This window comes from Notamacropus eugenii, chromosome 4 (genome assembly GCF_028372415.1).
Source record: "Notamacropus eugenii isolate mMacEug1 chromosome 4, mMacEug1.pri_v2, whole genome shotgun sequence".
In the NCBI taxonomy this organism is placed as follows: Eukaryota; Metazoa; Chordata; class Mammalia; order Diprotodontia; family Macropodidae; genus Notamacropus; species Notamacropus eugenii.
Genome location: NC_092875.1, coordinates 259213031 through 259234738, shown reverse-complemented (window position 1 = coordinate 259234738; position 21708 = coordinate 259213031). Strand labels below are relative to the sequence as shown.

At 38.4% G+C, this 21708-nt stretch overlaps 1 protein-coding gene across 3 annotated transcripts in view; it reads right to left on the bottom strand.

The window, feature by feature from the left end:
• Positions 1-348: 348 nt before the first annotated feature.
• The window catches only part of LOC140501186 (meprin A subunit beta-like), a 48728-nt gene continuing 27368 nt past the window's right edge, over positions 349-21708 (bottom strand). For all 3 annotated transcript variants that reach the window (XM_072604498.1, XM_072604499.1, XM_072604500.1), the window contains 6 exons: positions 18071-18286; positions 15122-15562; positions 12999-13184; positions 10061-10208; positions 5386-5585; positions 349-1832 (listed from right to left, as the gene is read on the bottom strand). In XM_072604498.1, coding sequence (XP_072460599.1) covers positions 5411-5585; positions 10061-10208; positions 12999-13184; positions 15122-15562; positions 18071-18286 — 1166 coding nt within the window. In that variant the 3' untranslated portion in view covers positions 349-1832; positions 5386-5410. The remainder of the gene's footprint in view (positions 1833-5385; positions 5586-10060; positions 10209-12998; positions 13185-15121; positions 15563-18070; positions 18287-21708) is intronic.

Genomic DNA, 21708 nt, shown 5'->3' with positions numbered 1-21708 from the left:
GAAACAATAATGTGACATGGGCACATCATGGAGTGACATAGTCAGACCTATGCCTTGAGTATTATCCCTCTGCTTCTTTCCTATCTTCCCCCACCACTGAGGCCCTGGTGTCTGCTGGCCTAAGTAAGAAATCCAGCCACTCCCCCACTTACTTGGTTCACTCTGCTACCTGAGAACAGTTTATGCAGGTTGTAGTATCTTTGAAGGCATAAGACATGGAGGCATCAAGTTGAATCTTCTATTACCTGGCTGCATTCCACCCTACATCCAAAGCATTCCATTTCTCCAGGTGTCAATGGGATTGTAATTGTATGAGTTCTTAGATCTGAAAAGTACCTTAGACCACAATGACATTAACAACCATTTATTTATTCTCTGCTTAGTGAAAAGCAATGTTCTAGGTTGATGCACAATATAGATGTTAGAGCACCTGCCTAATAGAGCTTACAGTCTAGTGGAGCAACACAACACCAGCAGAGATGGCTACAAAACTAATGAGTAGAAGATAGTGTAGTGCTCTGTGAGGTCTGAGGCAAGGTCACCAATGGTTGGGGAGAGGGAGGATACTGTGAAGCAAAGATGCCAAACACCCATCCCAAAACACTTCCAAGAACAGCCTGAACCAGATTCAAATTTAATCGATAAATATTATCTACAATTTTGGTAGTCCCCATTTCCTGTTAAGTTTGACATCACTGCTCTAAGGGATGAGTGGGATCACAATAAGTGAAAACAAGAAGAAAAAGTATTCTAGCCTTAGGATATACCTTGAGCAAAGCCCTGGAGGTATGAGGCTACAGAAAATTTTAGAAATGGAAGAGATGTCACCTTTGGCTGGAAGGTTATAGGCTTGAAGATGAAAAATAGGAAATAAGACTTGAAATAAGACTTATGGTGGTCCAGGTTATCAAGGAGCTTGAATGTCAAGCAGAGGAAAGTAAACTGTATTCAGGAGACAAGAAAGATTTCTGAGAAGAGAAGTGGCATAACAATACTTACACATAAGAAAAATTCTACTGGAAGAGGTTGTGAAGGATGAATTGAAGGAAGGGGTGCCCAGAAAGAAGTTATTGGAACTGTCCAATTATATGGTTCTAAAGGTGTATGTTCATGTAGGTGTAGTGGAAATGGAGATGAATGAAGAATTTTGGAGAGGTGGATACAATAGGATCTATTAACTGATTGGATATGAGGTAGGAGAGAATAAACCCTCATTCTGTAGGTAAAGAAACTGAGGTGCCCTCCAGAGCATTTGCCCAGGTTCATAAAGGAGCAGAGGTAAAATTCAAACCCAACTCCCCTGACACCAAGTCCAGCTCTAGTTCCACTCATTGTTCTGCCCAATCTCACATCCTCAGACAGAGAGCTAGACCACCTCTAGCCAAAGGAAGCATAGGAGATAACTTCAAATGACACAGTGGCTGGAGTTGTGGGGAGGTGCCATTCGTGCACCCCAAGAATAGGGATTGGTGACTAAACATGGCACTTCTGAAGAGTTGCAGACCCCTATGATGGGCAGGAATTTTTCTCATGAACACTTTGAGCTATCTCTTTTAAAGACATCAATATTACTGAACTGACATTGAAATGGAATGACTTTGGGGAGAAAAAGATCCATTGACAGTCTTTCCAATTATTATAGAGAGCATGTTTTCAACACAACAACACAACAAAGTGATCACAGGTTCAAAACAAACTGTCATTTCTCACATCTGAAATTTTTCCTGGGTAAATCCACGAGGAGGAAGCAAGACATTTTTCAATTTTTTTTCTATTATTAGTGTTGTTTTTGCTGTTTAATATCTTCAGAACTGGTTTCAAGAAGGTATATTCTGTTAGAGGAGAGAGAACAATTTATGAATAGTCATGAATGTGAAAACTATAATTTTAATGACTTTCAGTTAAGTAGTTTAATTTTTAAATGAAGTCCCCATCAATGGTTTTCTGGAATCATTCCACAGGGAGATCCAGCCATACCCACTGTTTCTGAAATTCACCAAATTCACCTGACTGAGTTCAAGGCACATTTCTTAAATCTTACAAGTAAGGCAATATGCTAGCCACTGGGGACACAAATGAAAAAAATCGCTTTGTCTCTGCCCCTGAAGACTTATAATCTAATACAACATGTAAGAAGAAAGCATGATGTGAAACTAGAAACAACAGGGAGCCACTGGACCTTGTTGAAGAGGGGTATGACAAGATTGGACCTGTATGTAAGGAATATTGCTTTGGCAACTGGGAGGAATTGTCTTCATTGTCTTTCCTCTTAACTTTTCCAGCTCTAAATTTCCCTATTTCTTTTGAGAGAAAAGACCAACCTTCTTAAACTCTACATTGCCTTATATCTAATCAGCTGCTAAATCTTATTGAGATTACCTCCACAATATCTTTTTAATGGCTGACATGGCAACCACCCACATTCAAGCCCTAATCTCTTAAATAATAAGAACTAGCATTTATATAAAACATTAAAGTTTGCATTGCACTGTACAAATATTATCTCATTTAATCCTTACAATCCTAGGAGACATATACAATTATTTCTATTTTATTGATGAGGAAACTAAGGCAGACAGAAGTTAAGTGACTTTCCCAAGGTTATATCACTAGTAAGCATCTGAGGCAAAATTTGAATTCTTGTCGTCCTGACTCCAGGTCCAGGTCTCCATCCCCTGTACCACTTAGCCACACTTCACCTGGACTGCTGCAATGCCCTCCTAATTTATCTTCTTGCATTCACTTTCTTCCCTCTTCAATACAGCTTTCAACTAGTATTGTTAACAGAAAGACTGAACATGTCATGATGCCTCTCCTCTCTCAAAAATTTTCAATGGATCCCAGTTGCTTCTAAGATGAAACTCAGAATGCTTAGCATTTAAAGCTCTTCACAATCTGGTTCATTTCCAGTCTTATTTCAGATCACTCTCATTAATGAAATCTGTATTAGAGTCAAACTGGTCTGCTAACCCTTCTACATACATGATTCATACACACTATTCTATCTTCTCTTTTTGCACCTTTGCACAAATAATTCCCCATGTCTGTAATACATTCCTTATGTAGTCTGCCTAATAGAATTCCCTATTTATTATTAAAGAGAACTCAGGTGCCATCTGTTGCAGAGGGTCTACAGTGATCCCCTTGATTATTGCCTTCCCCTCTCTTTCTCTCTCTCTTTCCTCCCCTCTCTCTTTCTTTTCATCTCAATCAATCACTTAAGAATTTTTTAAGTACCTTAAAGGATACACACATACACTTATACATGTAAAATGCATATAAAGTAGATATGAGGCTTCAGGCAGAAAGAGGAACTTAATTTGAGTCTTAAAGGAAATCAGGCATTCTAAGACATAGGGAAGAGGACAGAATGCCTCCCAGACATGGGAGAAGGTTAGTGCAAGGCCAGGAGATTGAAGGTGGAAAGTTTTGTGTGAGTAACAGCAAGGAGACCTGTCTGGTAGAAATTGGGCTACATAGAGGGGAATAACGTTGATGTTATTATAAGTTTTTGATATTATATGTTTGATATACTATGATATTATAATGATATATATAATCATATGTAATGGTAAAATGATATATATTTGATATAATATGATATTATTATAATGTATGATAAGGTTGAAGTGCTCTATTGTAATCAAGTTGTAAAGAGCTTTCAGTATCAAGGAAAGAAATCTGTATTTGATCCTAGAGGTAAGAGGAAGCCCACTGAAGTTTATTGAATACTGGGATGATTTAATTTAGGAAAATCACCTTTGGTAGCTGTGTGGTGGATGGATTGGAGTGAGGAGAGTCTTGAGGCAAGAAGACCAATTAGGAGGCTGTTAGAATAGTCCAGGGAGAAAGTGATAAAGATCTGAACTTAGGGGGAGAGGGAGGGTGGCTCGAGAAGCATGAAAAAAGAGGTGAATATGTGAGATCTGGGGGAGATAAAAACAACATATCTGTGCAACTGAGTCAGGGATGAGGGAAGTGAGGTATCAAGCTTGACCCCAATAATGAAAATGTGGGTGACTTGAAATTTGTGAATTATATGAGGCCAGTGGTGAAGACCTCTGCTCAACTCTTGCACCTTTTTGCTCCTAACTCTGCTTGAAGCATTTAGGAATCTTCTCTAGAGGAACAAGCTCCAAAGTCTTCTCCAACCTAGATTTGGCCAATAAGAAAAGCCTTTAAGTAGTCTTGGCTAAAACTGGAAGGCTTCTCAGGAGTAATCTGGTCCGATCCCCTCACTTTAAAGATGAGCCGACAGGCCCAAGGAGATTTAAGCAGATTGTCCAAGGTCACACAGGTGGTAAGGATCAGAGACAGAAGGTGGATAGAGCCAGGTCATCTCATGACAGTGTTCTTTCCTCAGTATCCTTACTGCCTCCCAACGCTTTATCCTCATCACCATGTCTCAGTGCTTTTTCAAAGAAAATATGAGTCAGCAGGCCGGAGGTCAGGGAGAAGACCATCCTCTCTACTGACATGATCTATCCCTTCCCTAAGTGGAATGAAAAGCAAGATGTATTATAGCAGAAGAGCAAGACTAGTGGAAATAACCCCTTTCCCTACTGTGGCTTCACTATCAGATTTGAATACCCAGGATATTCACTATATCCATATTTAAATGTAAATTTGAAACAAAAACATTCTAAAACTAAATTATAACCTCCCCCCCCTTTCTTTTAAAAAGTACCGTGTAAACTATGAGAGTTGATAACTAAGAATTATCTATTCTTAGCATTTTTAGTAGTAGAATGAATGCTAGCTTTGGAGTCAGGAAGACCTGGGCTCAAATCAAACCTTTGAAACAAGCTATATAATATGAGCAGGTTGTATGCCCTTATGAGGCACTGGGTGGTGCAGAGGATAGAGTTCTGGCCCTGGAGTCAGGAAGCCCGGTGTTCAAGGCCTGCTTCAGATACTTATTTGCTCTCTGACATTGACCAAGTCACTTAACCTCTGTTTATATCCGTTTCCTCTTTCACAAAATGAAAATAGTAATAGCACCTGTCATAATTTCTTACACATAAAAGGGAAAAATATCCTAGCACCCAGAAGTAAATCCTTACAGCCCTGCCCTTACCTTTTATTATGTACAGTACTTATAGCCTCCGGCTTCTTTACAAAAATATATTCTATGGATGACTTTCGTTTTTATATTACTTTTGGATACATCTCTCTGACCCTCTAGAATTAAACGCTCTCTTATAACAAAGAAAATCAGTCCAGCAAAAACAAATAGTATCATGACTACATACAGGCCCACACTGCTGTGCCAAGGAAGGGGGATATATTTCATTATTCTCTAGGACCAAAACCTGCTATTTTAATGGCTCAGAGTATGACTTCCTTTTAGTATTTTTATTTAGTGTATGTTTATTTCATACTTACATGTTCTAAGGTCATATTTGATGGGTTAGTTCTTTATATCATATTTCTTCTTAACACAGCGAACACTCACATAAGCCACTATCAGCATTATAAGAAATACAGCTGCAGCAAACAGAACTTCTACAATTAAAGAATTCCAGATAGAAGCCTCGATCTCACAGTTTTTTCCCATGTGCCACTGGATTTTCCCAGATCGACACCTGCAGAATAAGAAATTGTACTTTGAAACATGCTCACAAGACATGCTTTTAAAAAAAAGTTATTTAGTCAACATTCAGTCTGGTCATGTTCAGAATGATGTCAGCCACTCCACGGAAGGAAATGTCACTGGAAAACATATATTTTCTGAGTTGAAAATGTTGAATTGTGTAATTTTTGACTACAGTATTGGGAGCCTAAAATATATCTGCTGTTAAGATGGAGCCATGCATCATCCTTGCCCTGACTTTGGGAAAGATACAGTAAGTTATGGGATGAAGTCAGAGTAGACAATCATGGGGAAAGTGATGAATAGATCCCAATCTAGGACATGTCTAGAGGTTGTATAACCTAGGCTTTTTTATGGAAATCATAAGGATGCAATGAGTCAGGGAGAATAAAATTTCTTTCCAGATGGTAGTAGAAAGGTTCCAAAGCTCAAATAGGATTAGCCCATGAATAGGACTGTCATCTGTAACACACACTATCAGCATCTACTCCCTGCGCCCAAAACTTGGACCCACCAGACAGATAGATATAGTTATAGATATAGATAATGTATTTGTGACCCTTTTCCTTCAAGGAAGCACAGTGTGGTGTACCTGAAAGAGCTCATTGTTTGGGTAGAATCATAGAATGTAGAGCTAGAAGGGCCTTTGAGATAATTTGTTCAAACTCCCTCATTTCGTAGAGGAGAAAATTAAAGCCAAGGAGTTGTGACCTGCCAAGGTCACACAGCCAATAAATGCTGAAGTCAGAACATGGTCGTTCAAGAGTTTTCTAATTGATCTCCCTACCTCATGTTCATCCTATGTTGCCAAGATAACTTTCCTTAGACTGCGGACTATGTGACTCCCATACTTCTCCAATTCCAGTGGCCTCCTATTGCTTCCAGGACACATTATAAACTCCACTGTTTACTATTTAAATGCCTACATGACCTGGCCCCAACTTTTCTTTCTGACTTCATTGAATGGTACTCTCTCTCCTGCAGTATGAGAGCCAGCCAAATTGACTTCTTTCTCATATTCTATGCTTCATTTCCCACCTCTGGGACTTTTTCCTTCCTTTGCACTGGGCATTCCTCATGCCTGGAATGTTCTGCCTCCTCATCTCTAGCTCACGGAATCCCCTTTTGATGAAGCTAAGGCCCTATCTTCTTCAGGAAGACTTTCCTGATCTGCCCAACTACTAGTAACCTCCCTTTTGAATTAGCTTGCATTTAACACCTTTGTATTTATTTGTACTTAATCATTGTATGTTCCTGCTGTGTAAGTTTTTACACATAGTTGTTACTTCCCCCATTAGAATGGAAACTCCTTGACAGTAGGGATCGTTTTATTCTTTGTATTTGTAAGCCTATGGTAGTGCAGGGCATGTTTGATCACTCAATCAGGGTACTTGATCAATACTTGTTGATTGATTCATTATTCATTCTGTGCTCTGAGAACATCCATAAGCCTTCCTTTTTGACAAGGAAGTATTCATCTTTCCATAGTTGCTGTAACTTTTTTCATACTGCACTGTACTGTTAACATTTTAGAAGTGTGGACGTTGTATGGATATTTTCTAAAACTATCATTATGCTTTTTAGGAAAGAGATCGTGACTAATCCTGAAACTTTATAGATGAAGGGAATTCTCAGCCAGATGAAGAATCTTTCCACTGATGCATGTAAACATTTTTTTAGAACTTAGAGCCTTAGAGAGTTATCTAGACACAGACTAGACTCTAGAGCAGAGAGGTTGCCAAGGATCATTCAACCAGTACGTGTCAGAGAAAGGATGTGAAACCAAGTGTTCCTTGCCTTAAGGAAGGCTCTTCATCTAACAGGCCACATTGCTTCTCAAATTTATATTTTATAATCACATAAATATATAAATATATAATATATATTATACATATACGTATATAAGACTGAGGAAAATGTTCATTGCTTTGTTTGTCCCATGGTATGTTTGTCCCGTTGCACTTTGACTTTAGGGTACCTGGAAGTTTCTTTACATACACAGTCATAGCCTTTATGCTTCATATTCCTTGTCTAGCTAAGACTAAGGTTTTTTGCAACAATTGTCTTTTTCCATTAATTCAATTTGATCTCTGGATTCAAGCCCAAAACCTTCACTCTCTATTTTTGTTAAGCAAACCTTAACATTGTTTTACTTCTTCAGGGCAAGTACCATTTGTATAGCATGGGAGAAAGTTTCCATGGGATGAATAGCTAAATAAATGTGGGTTTTTTGTGGAACTGCATTATTTGATGTTACAGATAGATAATTTATAGACAGATGGGTAGTTTATGTTTATGAATATGTATATGATGTTTTGGTATGTCTCTTTTTGATTTGAAAACCATACTCAGTTCTATTCAAGAGGGATGATAATACATCTAAGGGTAGGCTGGACCATGATAGGTTCAAACTTTCTCCTTGGCAATGTTTTCCATCCATTGTTCTTGACATTATTGTATGCATGACATAATTAAAATAGAAAACAACTTTCCATGCAGATATGAGAGTTTACTGAGTATAGAAGTAAGGTGGTCAAACCTGTATTTAAGGAGGATCATGTTGGCAATCTAGTTTGGCAACTAGTGTATATTCTGGAGTAGGCAGAGACTTGGAGCAGTGAGTTTATGAGCAGGCAATAGCCCACAGGTGAGGAGAAGTTCTGTAATAAGGTAGCCTTGTAAGTGAAGAAAAGGGGATCTATATAATAGATGCTGTGAAGGTAGAAACAAGACTTGGCAACAGATTGGATATGTGGGGTGAGTATAAGTTAGGATTCGAGGATACACCAAGGTTGAGAGCCTGAGTGAACCTTGACAGAAATACAAAAGTTGGGATGAGGAAGGGGTTTGGGGAAAAGATAATGAGCTGTGTGGGAAATTCAGTTTGAGATGTCCAAGGAGCAGCTTGTGATGTGAGACTAGAGAGCAAGCAAGAGGATCAGATTATATATGTAGATCTAAGAATCTTTAGTATAGAGATTTAATTCAGCCCATGGAACCCGATGAGATCACTAATATAGTACAAAAAGAGAAGAGAAGAGGCCCTAGGACAGAGTCTTGTGGGGGAGTGGAAACACCCACAGTTAGGGATACCTACCATTAGTAGGTAAGACCTGGAGGAGAACCAGGGGAAAGCAGTGTCATGAAAATCTAGAGAGGAGAGAGTACAAAGTCTTCTGAGTGATTGACCATGTCAAAGGTTGCAAAAAGATCTGGAAGAAAGAAGACTGAGAAGAGATCATTACCTAACTACTGAATTGCATCATACGTATATGTGTAAATCTAATAAATGATCACTTTAAAAGTATTCATGATGAAAGCTTTTTGTAAAAAAAATTTTTTTTTACCAAATCTGAGGCTTACTTAGAAGGTTTTTAAGGTTATATGTGGAACATGTATGTCTTCTCCCCATGTACTTCTTGATTTAACTGTATTTTCCCCATACTATTACAGTTTCTGGAACTTGAAATATTTTATTTTTATTTTTGCAGTCCCTCATTGCTTTGCAGTCCCATGGTAATTCTTATAGATGTATGTAGGTCAGTGTTTCCCAAGCAGCTTTGAAAGCAATGAATTGTATTGGATTTTTGTGATATGACTGAATTTCTACTTTTTTATTGGTTATTTTTCATAATTTATTTGGGGTCTAACTGTGCTAGCTATGACCCTGTGAATCTTTTGTTGCTCCTTTGGCTAATTGTACTGTGTGTGTTAATACCTCAGCAAAACATTACATCACATCGGTGAAATCTTTGGTATAGTGTAAGAATCCTGTAAAGACAAAGAGGTACTTAGAGAATGAAGTCATGAACCCCCACAATGAAAGGGTAAAAGGGAGTAACATTTTCTAGACTATACTAAGTCATGATTTTGTATTAATTTTATTTGAAGATAAAGTTTTTCAAAAGTACCTGTGACTCATACTGCTGTGATTCTTCTACAAAATAAACCTTATTTTCATGAGAATATTTTTCAAAATAATATGGCAAAATGACAATTTTATTTTATTAAAGGATAATTTTTCATAAAGTAAAACATAAGAACCCATCAGAATTAAAATTTAGTGGAGTATTTTTCATTTTTTCTTCATAAGCAATGTCATTATTTTCATTACCAGCCCTTGGAGGACATAAAATGAATTACAGTGCAAAGGCACTTGCAATAGAAAATTGGAATCAAGAGATTTGCATTAAAATCCTGAATCTGCCTATTCTGCTTGTGAGCCTTAGTTCCCTCATCTGTAAAATCAGAGGATTGGACTCAATGAACTCTCAGGTCCTTTCCAACCCTAAATCTATGATCATAAGAGTCTATGAATATTCTATGGACAGCATTGTGAGAGTTGTTGGCAGAGGGAAGATGCTTTTCACCAGCTTTCAAACTTCATTTTTTTTTGTTACAAAAGACATTTCACAAAGAAACCAAATAGAGCAAAGTATGTCTGGATATATTAAGATGTCTTCTTACCTGCATTCTTCTTTGGCATGGCGGATAACACAGATGCCATCATTCTGACAGGTGAAGTTGGTACAGAGATTTGTCTGAGGTTTCGTTGGAAGGACTGGCCCCATTGTAGGGAAAAATAATGAATCAGTGAATCTGAGTTTTGATATGTCTGAAGAAGAAAAGGGTACATGGACAGAGGTTAGTTTTTGTTTCAATAACCACAGGATCTTAAATTCTGGGATTGTGATTATGGCAGAACACTTACAGCCCTGTAGAAATTGAGGGCCCAATCAGTCAACAATCACTTGTTAATATTAAGCACTTAATATGTGCCGGTCATGGTGCTAAGTGCAAGGGATACAAAGAAAAAAAACAATCTATATCTGCCCTCAAGGAGTATACATTTTAATGGAATAGATAGCATATAAATAACCAATTATATCAAAGATATAAACAGAGTAGATAGAAGATAATCTGAAGGGTGAGATACTAGCAACTGAGCTCTCCATCACTGGAAGTCTTCAATGGGAGGCTGGATGACCTTTTGATGGGGATATTGTAGAAGACATGGACATTCCAATGCAGAAAGACATGCTATGCTGTGTGTTTCAGGAGCTTTTAGAGTGGGAGAAATTGGCAGAGTTGAGTCTGTTCAGAGTTACTACATTTTACCTCCCTTTATTAATCAGTCAGAAAGCACCTATTTCTTAAGCATCTTCTATGTGCCAGTCACTGGGGATAGAAAGATAAAACTATAAATATGGAATTAAAATGGGATCCTGCAGAATTGATGAAATCGTCACTTTTTTGCCTACAGAAATATTTATCTCCCTCCAGAAGAATAAGACAATACTAAGGGATGTATGCCAACAGACACAATCTGGCTTTGTTTCTGTCAAATACATGAAAGTCAAAATTTCCTAACACCTTGAACTGGGCCACTTGTTATCACAAGTCCTCTACTTATCAACTCTTAGACTCCTAAGTCAGGGAGAATAAAGATTAGAGCATGTGAGAGCCATCAGTTACAGATGGTCTTCTCTGTATCATTTTACAAATAAAGAAACTGAGACCCAGAGAGGGTACAAGTTGTTGTAGGTGATTTAGTATACAGAGCTCATAGTGAGCTCTTCCTATTCAGATTTACAACTATTCTCTAATTTATTTTCTTAGAAAGATCTCTGGAAAACAGAGAGGTTAAGGACCTTGCCCAGGGTCATACGACCAGTATATATAGGAGGCAAGACTCTAAGCCCAGGTCCTCCTAACTCGGATGCCAGTTCTCTACTCTCCATGCCAAACTTCTCCTCACAAGGTATGCTTAACATGAAATAAATTATAGCTAATTACCAAAACATGAGAAGTATTGAAATTGAAATATGAACCATATTCTGTTTTCTTGTCATGACAGAAAGGTGATCCAGGACAGTCGAAAGCAACATTAGTAGAGTACAAGCTCTGGCAGGTCCAGGGATGTGCTGGTACCAGTTCTACCCAGCTTGCAAAAACTGATTGTTGAACTCTCAGTATGAACATTTACTCTTCGGAACAACAGAAAATGCTATTTATCAGAACTTGAATTATTGTTTCACTGATTATATGGATATAAGAAAGGAATAGAGAAATGTTAAAAATTCAGATTAAACTTAAAATCATGTCTTGCACATATATTTTTCTGGAGAGCCGCTGTTAAACATTTGTCAGCACACAACTGGTCTAAACCCAGATGAAAAACTTCCAAGTAGGTCCTTTGCCCAAAGCTCAGCCCAGCCCAACTTGGAGGCATTCAGCATAAGAAGACCAAGCACCAAATGATAGTTCTATTGGTCAGAGAAGCTCATAACATTATGTATAAGGTACGTAAAGGTTGTTATTTGGATCAATGAAAAGGGCACTCATCAAGCTGAAATCATGAACCTGTGGACGTATTGATAAGCACTTATCGACTGCCACAACTTGCCTGTTTTGAGAGGTAAACAGGCAACTATTCTTACCACCAAAAATATAAGTAAAGAAACAAGCACATACACACACATATAACTTACAGAAATAATAATACTGTAAAGAGAAAAGGTATCAATGAAGCTTACTTTAAAAAAAGAATGAATGGTTTGGGTGACGAGTAATTTTAATAGATCAGGGAATCTTAAACGTTTTTGTATCTCAGATCCCTTTGAAACTCTGATGAACCCTATGAACCATTTCTCAGAATGCCTTTCAAAGCATAAAATAAGATATATAGGATTATAAATGAAAACAATTATGTTGAAATACAGTGATCAAAATGTTGAAGTCTCAGGCATCTGATTTAGACTCTATATTCCAGGTTTCAGGGTTTTGGGTTTTTTTGAGGCAAAAAATATTTAATAAAATATATATGCTATATTTTGTCTTCTTTTCTTCTGAATCTTCAACAAACCTAAGACAGTCTCTTTCTATCTTAATGTGTGTTCTCTGTAACAGGATAATCAATAGCTTCAGTTTAATTAGCTTCCAAAATAGATTTCTTAGATCTGTGCTTGTGAAAAGGACCTTAAAGGTCATCTAGTCCAACTTTCTCATGTTATCAATGAGAAGCTATGGCTTAATCCTAGAGAATTTTACAACTAATTCATGTGGATAATTAGTAGTAGTAGTAGTACTGAAACCAGAACCCAGGAACAATCACTTTCAGACCAGGGGTCTTTCTAACATGCAATCCTTTCTCCCAGTTGACCAAGTAAAAGATTTGTATTAGCTGAATACGATTCTTCCTTACTCCAGGAACCCTCACTGAGCTACAGCTCAATTATTTGGTTCATACTATAAATATCTTAGGTGTGTGTGAAACTATTTCTCTTTTCTCCTAGGAACACATGTTATATACCTGAAAACAGAACACAGAAAGTACGTGGTGAGTCACCTATTGCCACATAAAGAAAAACATTCTCTACAGGAAAGTCATTTTCTATTGACATACTTTCCATGGTCAGAAGGATGTAACCAGTATCTCCTTTGATAAAATCTCTGCGTTGCATCCATTTGTAAGTTATGTAGGCACCAATTCCGTATCCTGGACCTCTGCTATATGAAGTTCCATTAGGGAAAGTTGCGTTCACTCCTACCTTGGAGGGCTTGTCCCAAAGATACATTTCCTCTTCCTTACCTGAAAGAGCAATTCATTTTCCTGGGTTATGTACAGTAAGCTCATGTTTTTGTGAGGTTGAAAAAATAATAGTACAATAGTCTGAGCTTGAAGTTAGGAAAATCAAGAAAATAAAGGCTATATATAGTCTGAGATAATTTCTCTGCCAGATGTGTGGAACTTGTTACTGTGTGCTTGATGTTAATAGAATATGTAGTAGGCAAGAGGCCTGCTCAGTAGGCTGAGTTGATGACCACAGTGGAATATAGCTAGAGAAGTACCAAAAATCCTAACCCCAAATATTTGTTCCACTGACCTACTGTAATTCCCACCACTGGAATAACTTTTAATGGTTTTTCTGAAGGCTTTCTTGTTCATATGGTATGGATAGGACAACATATTAATACAGATTAATTTGATTTATTTAGTTAAATTAGTCAGATTAATTCGTAATCGTCTGCTGGGGAACAATGTAACAAAGGGATCTGACACCAAGAAAAAAGTGCTACATGTTAATGAGGCCTGGAAGTAGGGGACCCCAGTCAAGTAGGGGCCGCTATAGAGCATTGGGAGGGAGCCCAAAGAAGCCCTTGAGAGAAGAAAGAAAAGAAGAGTTCATTCATAAAATGGCCTTTGCTTAACTTCACAGTTCTTCCTGTGCTAGTTCTGAGCTCTGTCTTCCCCAAGATACATTCAAAAATGAAAAACACAGAGGTCTATGCATCCTATGGAGTCCAGTGCAGAGAAGAAAAGAGGCTATTTCCTACTTGCATCCCTATTTACCATTTGTCTAAGGAAATTTCTAAAATATACTCTGATGCTCAAAAGGGAGTTAACTGCTTGACTTCTGTTTTTGTTCTATGTTCATTTTTGTTCTAGTGAAATGAATAGATCTTTTTTCAACCTGCCCCAGGACCACCTTGATTCCTGTAGCATGGAACAATTATGCTGTTCCTCAGTATTGGATCAGAGGAAGGATGGTTTCCCAAAAAATATTTCAGAACATCATTTTGTGATGAGCCTGAGCCATCCATCCATCCACCTATCCACCCACCCATCCATCCATCCATCCATCCATCCACCCATCCACCCACCCATCCATCCATCCATCCACCCATCCATCCATCCATCCATCCATCCATCCATCCATCTATCTGGGTTCTGTCCATTTGTCTCTAAGATTACCATGTCTCTTACCTTCTCTGTCACAGCAATTTAGCCATTTCAAAATACAGTTAAAACTTTGGGCTAGCAATAATTATTTGAGATACACTGTGCCTTTCTCTTTACCAATATCCCACAGGGTACAGTAAAAAAATGATAAAGTCACAAATTCATCCTCCAAATATTGTTCCTTTTTAGAAACTACAAAAACAATTATAATGGTTATAGCACAGACTAATCCTTTTTCACTGAGTAAATTATAATTAGTTTCTCTCCTTCAGTGCCATCCTTTCCTCTGTTGCTCTTGCTTAAGCTGATTCATTCATTCATTTAACAATATTTATTAAACAGGTCCCTTTTATTCAGGAACTGGATTATACTACTACCACATCCAACCCTGATAGAAGCAGGATAGTTGAGCATGAAGTAACCAGGGAAAGGAGTGGGAAATAAGTCAGAAGTTGTGAATGAATTAGGGGGAGGAGTCACTGTTTGAAATGGCACATGCTTCTCATGTGGCCATCCTCATTCCATGTTTCTCAGTTGAACCTTTTACTGCTCATCTTTCTTGATGATGAGCTCACTTGCCCACAATGATTACAATTCTTCCTCACAAACTTTTCTGCATCAAAGACTCTGGAATTTTGTACCAGACCTATTGGTAGTTCCTATTAAGCGATCAACAATCTAATACCAATTTCCCTCCATCTTTCCTTCTCTTTTTTTCCTTCTCTCCTTCCCCAGCTTTCTAGTGAAATGAATATATTGTATCAGCAATTTAAAAAATCACAAACCAATTTTCTTCAACGGATCTGTAGTCAGACTCCTCTCACTGGACATGCGCTGACAAATATCGGGATTTTGATCCAATAGTGTCATTGTGACTTGTTGCCATGGACATGGCCATGGTAGGTATTCATCATAGACTCCAGAGATCAGGAAGAAATATATCCCTACATGCTTCTGATCCGTGATATCCAATAGAACCTGAAAGGCATAGCCTACAGAAGAGTAAAATGGAGGACTAAAAATGGCTCCCCTCGAGCTAATGAGTTCCGTGAAATTGCTTATCTTCCAAATGTGATGAGGACAGTGTGTTTCTGAAAGGTTAATGTCATCAATGGAGAGACCACCAGCTGATGTGCCAATACCTCGAGTTCCTTCAAATACCACCCTGAATTTGTTGGAAACTGTCAATGGTACGTAATAGAGTTGCCAGCTCCCAATGGTTTGATCTGTAATGGAAAAGAAATGGTGGTTTTTTTAAAGTCAGTCAGTTACTGAGTCAATTGCTAACAAACAAGATTTGTTCCTATCCTCCAAGACTAAACAAGTCAACAGTGTTCTATGTCATGGTTCCAGCCACTCTCCAATTTAAACCTTTCTGCACCAAAGTTTCTGAAATTTTGTACCAGACCCATTGGTAGTCCCTATTAAATAATCAACAATCTAGTACAAATTTCCCGCTACTCATGCCAGATCATACAAACCAAGAGAACGCTTGAGCACTTTTTAAGCAATCTATGAAGTAGCCCACACTTTTCCAGGGTTACAGGGTTGAACAAGCTGCCATATTCAGCTATCAAGTTTTACCTCTGCCCTGCTCACAAGAATGTTAGAACCAGAACTAATGATAGCTAGAATTTATATAGCTCTTTAAGGTTTCCAAAAGACTTAGCAAAGAGCTCATTTGATCTTCATGACAACCCTGTCAGGCAGGTGTTATTCCTGTTGTAAAGAAGAGGAAACTGAGGTAAACCGAGGTTGTGACTTGTCCAGGGTCACACAGCTAGCAAGTATCTGAGACTAGGTTTGAACTCAGGTGTTTGAGCTACCATATCCAGTCAGATAGATGATCCTTTGAGCTTTGTACTTTCCTCTTTTTGAAAGTTACATCAAAGATTGTTTTAAAGGAGAGTGTCCAGATAGGACCATAAAATGAGAGCTACGAGGGACTCCACAAGCAACTCTTTCATTTTATAGACAAGATAGCTAAGGCTCACAGAGGTTAAGTGGTTTGCTCATGATCTGCTCATCATTTGAACCCTGGTCCTTTGATCCCCTAATTCATCATACCTTCCACTATACCATGGTATTTATCTTCTGCAGCATTGTCTTCAAAGTCTAGCGAGAGAACCAAAATATTCTTGGCTCCTTTTTTATAGTCTGATCATGTCCCAATTTGACTAAGTATTCTGTGAGCTTGTTTATTATTTTGGACATGTCTAAGAACTCTAAGAACTTAATAACTTAAAAGTCCTACAAGTGTATGAGTTCCTTGGAAACACATCCAGCAAGGTTACTACCATATCTCCAGTGATAATATACAGAACGCTACCAATCCTTAGAAAAGATTACTTCCTGAAATCTTGTTCCTTAGAAACTTTCCTTAATTTCTATATTTGGGAATTTACCTGGCCTGTTGGCAGAGGGAAAAGAGCAACAAGCATTTATTAAGCATCTGCTCTGTGTCCCGAAAGACAGAAATTATTATTTTCCCTATTTTACGGCTGAAAAAATTTAAGCAAATAGAGGTTAAGAGACTTGCTCAGGATCACACATTTAGTAAATATCTGAGATTAGATTTGAACTGGTCTTCCTGAGTCCAGCCTCAGTGGCTTATCTATATTGCTCCACTTCGTGCTCCAAGTTTATCTATATAGAACTAGCTACCTCTAAATAGAATTATAAATGTAGAGAGAGAAAGGAGATGAGGGGTCTCCTAGACCAACCCCTGTCCAAATCATTAATTCTAGCTGCAACATTCCCAAAAGTGGTCATTCAATATCTGCTTCAAGATCCGCTGTGTTAGGGCACTTACTGTTTTCATCCTCTCCCCAAGGCAATCTCTTCTATTTTTTAATTTTCTTAATTGTTAAAAAGCATTTCTTTTGGCTCTTCATAAAAGCAGTCCTTCTTTGCTAGTATACTATGCTCATGTCCCTTGCATACCACAACACATTATGCCCTCTTACCTCATTTTCTCTCACCACATCCCCAAGAAGAAAAAGGGAAGAATGTATAAAAAGGCCTCCCAAAAGTCCCTACCTGAGCAGTCAAGAACTTTAAACAGAAATGGCCACTATAAAATAAGTAAAAGGAAGCCACAGCATGACATTTTAGCTACGGAGCCAGCTTTGGGGTCAGGAAGACCTGCTTTTATGCCCTGACACCAACACATCCTTGTTATGTGGCAGTGAGAAAGTCTTTGAACATCTCGGTGTCCTGAGGCTACTCTCCATGATAAGATGTTCAGTGCTGTGGCTGATCTGGATTGTTGTGTAAAAGAGGGGTAGGCATAGGTTTCCTCACCAGAAGACCCCTGCAAACAGCAAACTATAACCTCAGACCAAAATAAAATAAATGGGCTTAACGGGCACTTGTTAAGATGCTTCTATAACCCCTGTTCCAAAGTCTACTGAGGTGGGACTCTTCCCTAATCAATGAAGATGACAGCCCTTCCCTGATAGGGAAGGTATGGTGTGGAATTGGCAAGAAGGGTAAGACTTCAGTTCTCATCTAGTCCTCTTCAAGTCCCCATTTTGGGTACTCTTCAAGCTGGAGATCCCCATTGAGGATTGCTAGGCCCTCCAGCTAAGAGTCTCATGTGCATCTCAAATCATCAGAAGACCAAAAGTACAGTGTTGTAAAAGAGGAAAGCCCCTGACAGGTATGAAAGGAAGCAAGAAGCTAAAGTCTTGAGCCAAAATCAAACTTAATTTCCCAGAGGTGAAATCTCATACCTTTCACTTCATCCACCAGCTTCAGAAGGTTATTATCATAGTTATCGACATACTCTCTGATGTAGATCTTGAGCCGGTCATCTTTATTGCCACTGTTGTAGTAATAAAACTGCAAGCACTGAAACCCTCTCTTGGGATAATATAAGCGACTTTCCAGGAATGCCTTTCCCCCCACATTCACAGAGCTGCTGTTGAAGTACATAAAGAAACCACAGCCTGCAGGAGGACAGAGAAGACACTTGAGACCTGAAGGCTTTGACTCCAGAAGGGAAATCTCACAGGTTAAATGTACTTAATATTAATATATGAAGTCATCATGAGCTCAGTTTTTTTTAAATTATACTCTATTAAACTATATAGAATATATATGTAATACTAGATATTATACCATATATTATATCTATATACAGATTATATAGAGTACATATACATATATACACTATAAAATATAAGATAAGCTATAGTCAGGATTTGGAAAATTGCCTTATTGAGTTAATTCTAAATGAAATATTAGTCAGTTGGCCACATAAGTGTAAAAAAACCCATAATATCAAAAAAAATCTACTTTTACATGGCTCCATGCCTAACCACATTTGGCAAGAGGGGCAACTGATGCACACGAAGATTTCAGGTGCCCGACACTATTAAAAGACCAGTATGTCTTTTCAGATCCTGCCAAGGCAACCAGTGGGGCAGTTTGAAGGGTGTTCTGGTAAATGTTTCTGGGAGAAAATGTTGTATGCATGATATTTTCAAGTTTAATGTACATTAACATTTTCTCCATCATGTTCTTAAGTCCAGACAAAAAAAAAAAATCAAAGCTTCATTTGGAGTGTTTGTTCATTTCTGAGTTTGTTCATTTGGAGTGTTCTGTTTCATTTCACAATGAAAATTTTGCTCCAAGTTGGACTTACTTCCATATCTTTACCCCTCCCATTCCTTCCACAGCAGGGAAAGAGGTGCTCTGGAGAATGTGTCCCTAAGGGCACACTCATTAGGAATAGGACAAAGGGAAAAGGGAGAACAATGAGGAGAGGAGCTCATCACTTCAGTTAACAAGTGATTTCCACAGCTGCATATACTAGGATTAATTCAATATCCTCTCAGGAGATGTAAATCCACTTCAGTTCTGAGGATTGTAGAAACAGTGATGGTGAAGAAATAAGGACCTTTAACAGTCTGCCTTGACTGATGCTCTTCCAGAATTCTTGTGCCGCACTAGACAATCATGATAATGATAATAATAGCTAACAGTCTTCTCATGCTACTATGAGTTATGCACAGACCTAAAAACTTGCCAGTTTTTCACTGAGTCCTCACAGCAGCCCTGGGAGGTAGGTACTATTACTCCTTCATTTTACAATGAGGAAACTGAGGCAGGCATTAAGTGACTTGTCTAGGGACACATAGCTAGTCAACTTGAACTCAAGTCTTCCTGACTCCAAGCATAGCCACCTGACTGATGTAACTATGTATTTATTTGAATGAATAAGAAAAGGAGACACCAAAAGGGCTTAGAGATAGAGAGCCCCTTCATTTTCACATTGTATTGTTGTGTTTGTCCTTCGTTGCCGAAAAAGACCATGCCATCAGAGAAATGATGACATGACTTGCACATGACTTTGTTTTAAGGGAAGGAGCGCTGTGCAAGGTCACCAGCCGCACTTCTTCTCCAGAGCTATCTGAATCCAGTGACCTTAATTTTTTTACACATGAGAAAAATGTAGCACAACTGGGCTAAGAGAATTCCCAAAGACAAGGGTAGAATTGGAACCTGGGTCCTCTGACTTCAGGTAGGCGTCCCCCTGCACCATACTGCCTCCCTTGAGTTCCTCCCTCAGATGCCAATGGAGAAATATAACGGATGGAGGATGTGAGCCTTTACGCACAGGGAAATGCCTGCCTCAGTTTTCCTAGCGAACAATCCAGGTCAGTCCAAATTTCATGAATTATTTTTCTTTTCTGACCCTCAGTTTTCTCATTTGTAAAAATCCTCGGATTCATAGAAGTATAAAACTTGGATTAGATGTTCTCAAATTTCCTTACTGCTTTAATATTCTATCACTATAATTCTAATTACTTAACCTTCTGAGTAAACATGACCTCATCAAAATCATGGGGCTGGTTAGAATGGGTTATCTGCTTCTTAGCCAGCTACTTATGGGTTTCATCCTTAGTTTTTGTTTAGCAGTCCCTATGGTCAAAGTGAACACTGAGACATACAAAATCATGTCCCTGCCCTCTAGGAATTCACATTTTATGGGAGAGAAAATATATTTGTAGACAGAAAAAAATCCTAATAAATTGTCTGATTTATATAACAAATTTCTGATTTATATAACAATGTATTTGCAGACAGAAAAAAAATCCTAATTTATATAACAAATTTCAAGCATAAGGAAATGAAAAAAACACAAAAGTTCAAATACTTGCTTTGGCCTACCCACTCCCTTTCTTAACCTTCCTGTTTCCCTCCCTCCCCCCCAAAAAAAGAGCAGCCAGAGGACATAGATTCAGATCCCACCTCTGACACTGCCTCTGTGACCTTTAGCAAATGAGTTTTCTCCACAGCTTACTCAGCTATAAAATGAAGAAGCTGAATAAGGCAGCCTCTAGAGTCTTAGGATTCTGTCTCTCTCAGTGTCCTCATCTGACCGTTTGAACTAGTGTAACAGCTCTAAGTTTTAGCGTCAGGTTTCATGTATTTGTTATGAGAAACAGAGATGACAGGCTTGGGACTAGCAACGTGGTGTTTTAAAATCACTTCAGCCCAAACCAAACAGTAAAGGAAAATGTGCAGCAGTTTGAAAAAATGAACTTTCATTTGACAAAGTTTTTCCTTTACTTTGACCATCTGAGAATTTCAGTCAAATTTTTCAAGAAAAACAAACAAACCAAACAACTCATACAATTTAATCACATGAGTGACCACACGTACCTGTACACACATGCAGGAATACACGCACACATACACACACACACACATACACACACATATACACAACAATATCTTTTCCACTTTTGAAATTACATCTTGTCCATTTTTTCCTCTTCTGGCTCTAGTGAAATATCCTGTAGAACTGCAAATAACAAGACAAAAATTCCCACTACCACCCAGCCTTTCTCAGCTACTCTCTTCAAACTGGACCAGTTGCTTGAGGCAAACAGAATTGCCTGACATAAACAAGCAGGCAAGAAACCAATGGTAAGCCCTGATTTGCCCAGAGGATGAAGAGGACTTGAGTTCTTGAAACTTGGTTCCTTCCCTTCCTCCTACCCTATCACCTTCTCTCTTTCCTACTTACCAGTAGAACTCCTGGGGAGTGGGAAGAATCCACAGCTATCCACCCCCTTCTTCATTACCTCCAACACACACACACACACACACACACACACTCACACACATACACACACGTATGTTCACACAAAAACACAATTACAGAAGAAATCTCTCCTCAAGTTGGAAGCCCGGGATCTGAACTACAGACCAAAGATCTGGGACTAGAAGGGACTTCTGAGGTCACTGACTCCAACTCCTTTGTCTTACAAAAGGGGAAGCAGATTCAAAGAGGTTAAGTGACTTATGGGTAGTAAAATCACAGGTAGGTTTCAAACCCAAAGCCCCACCATGCCAGAGT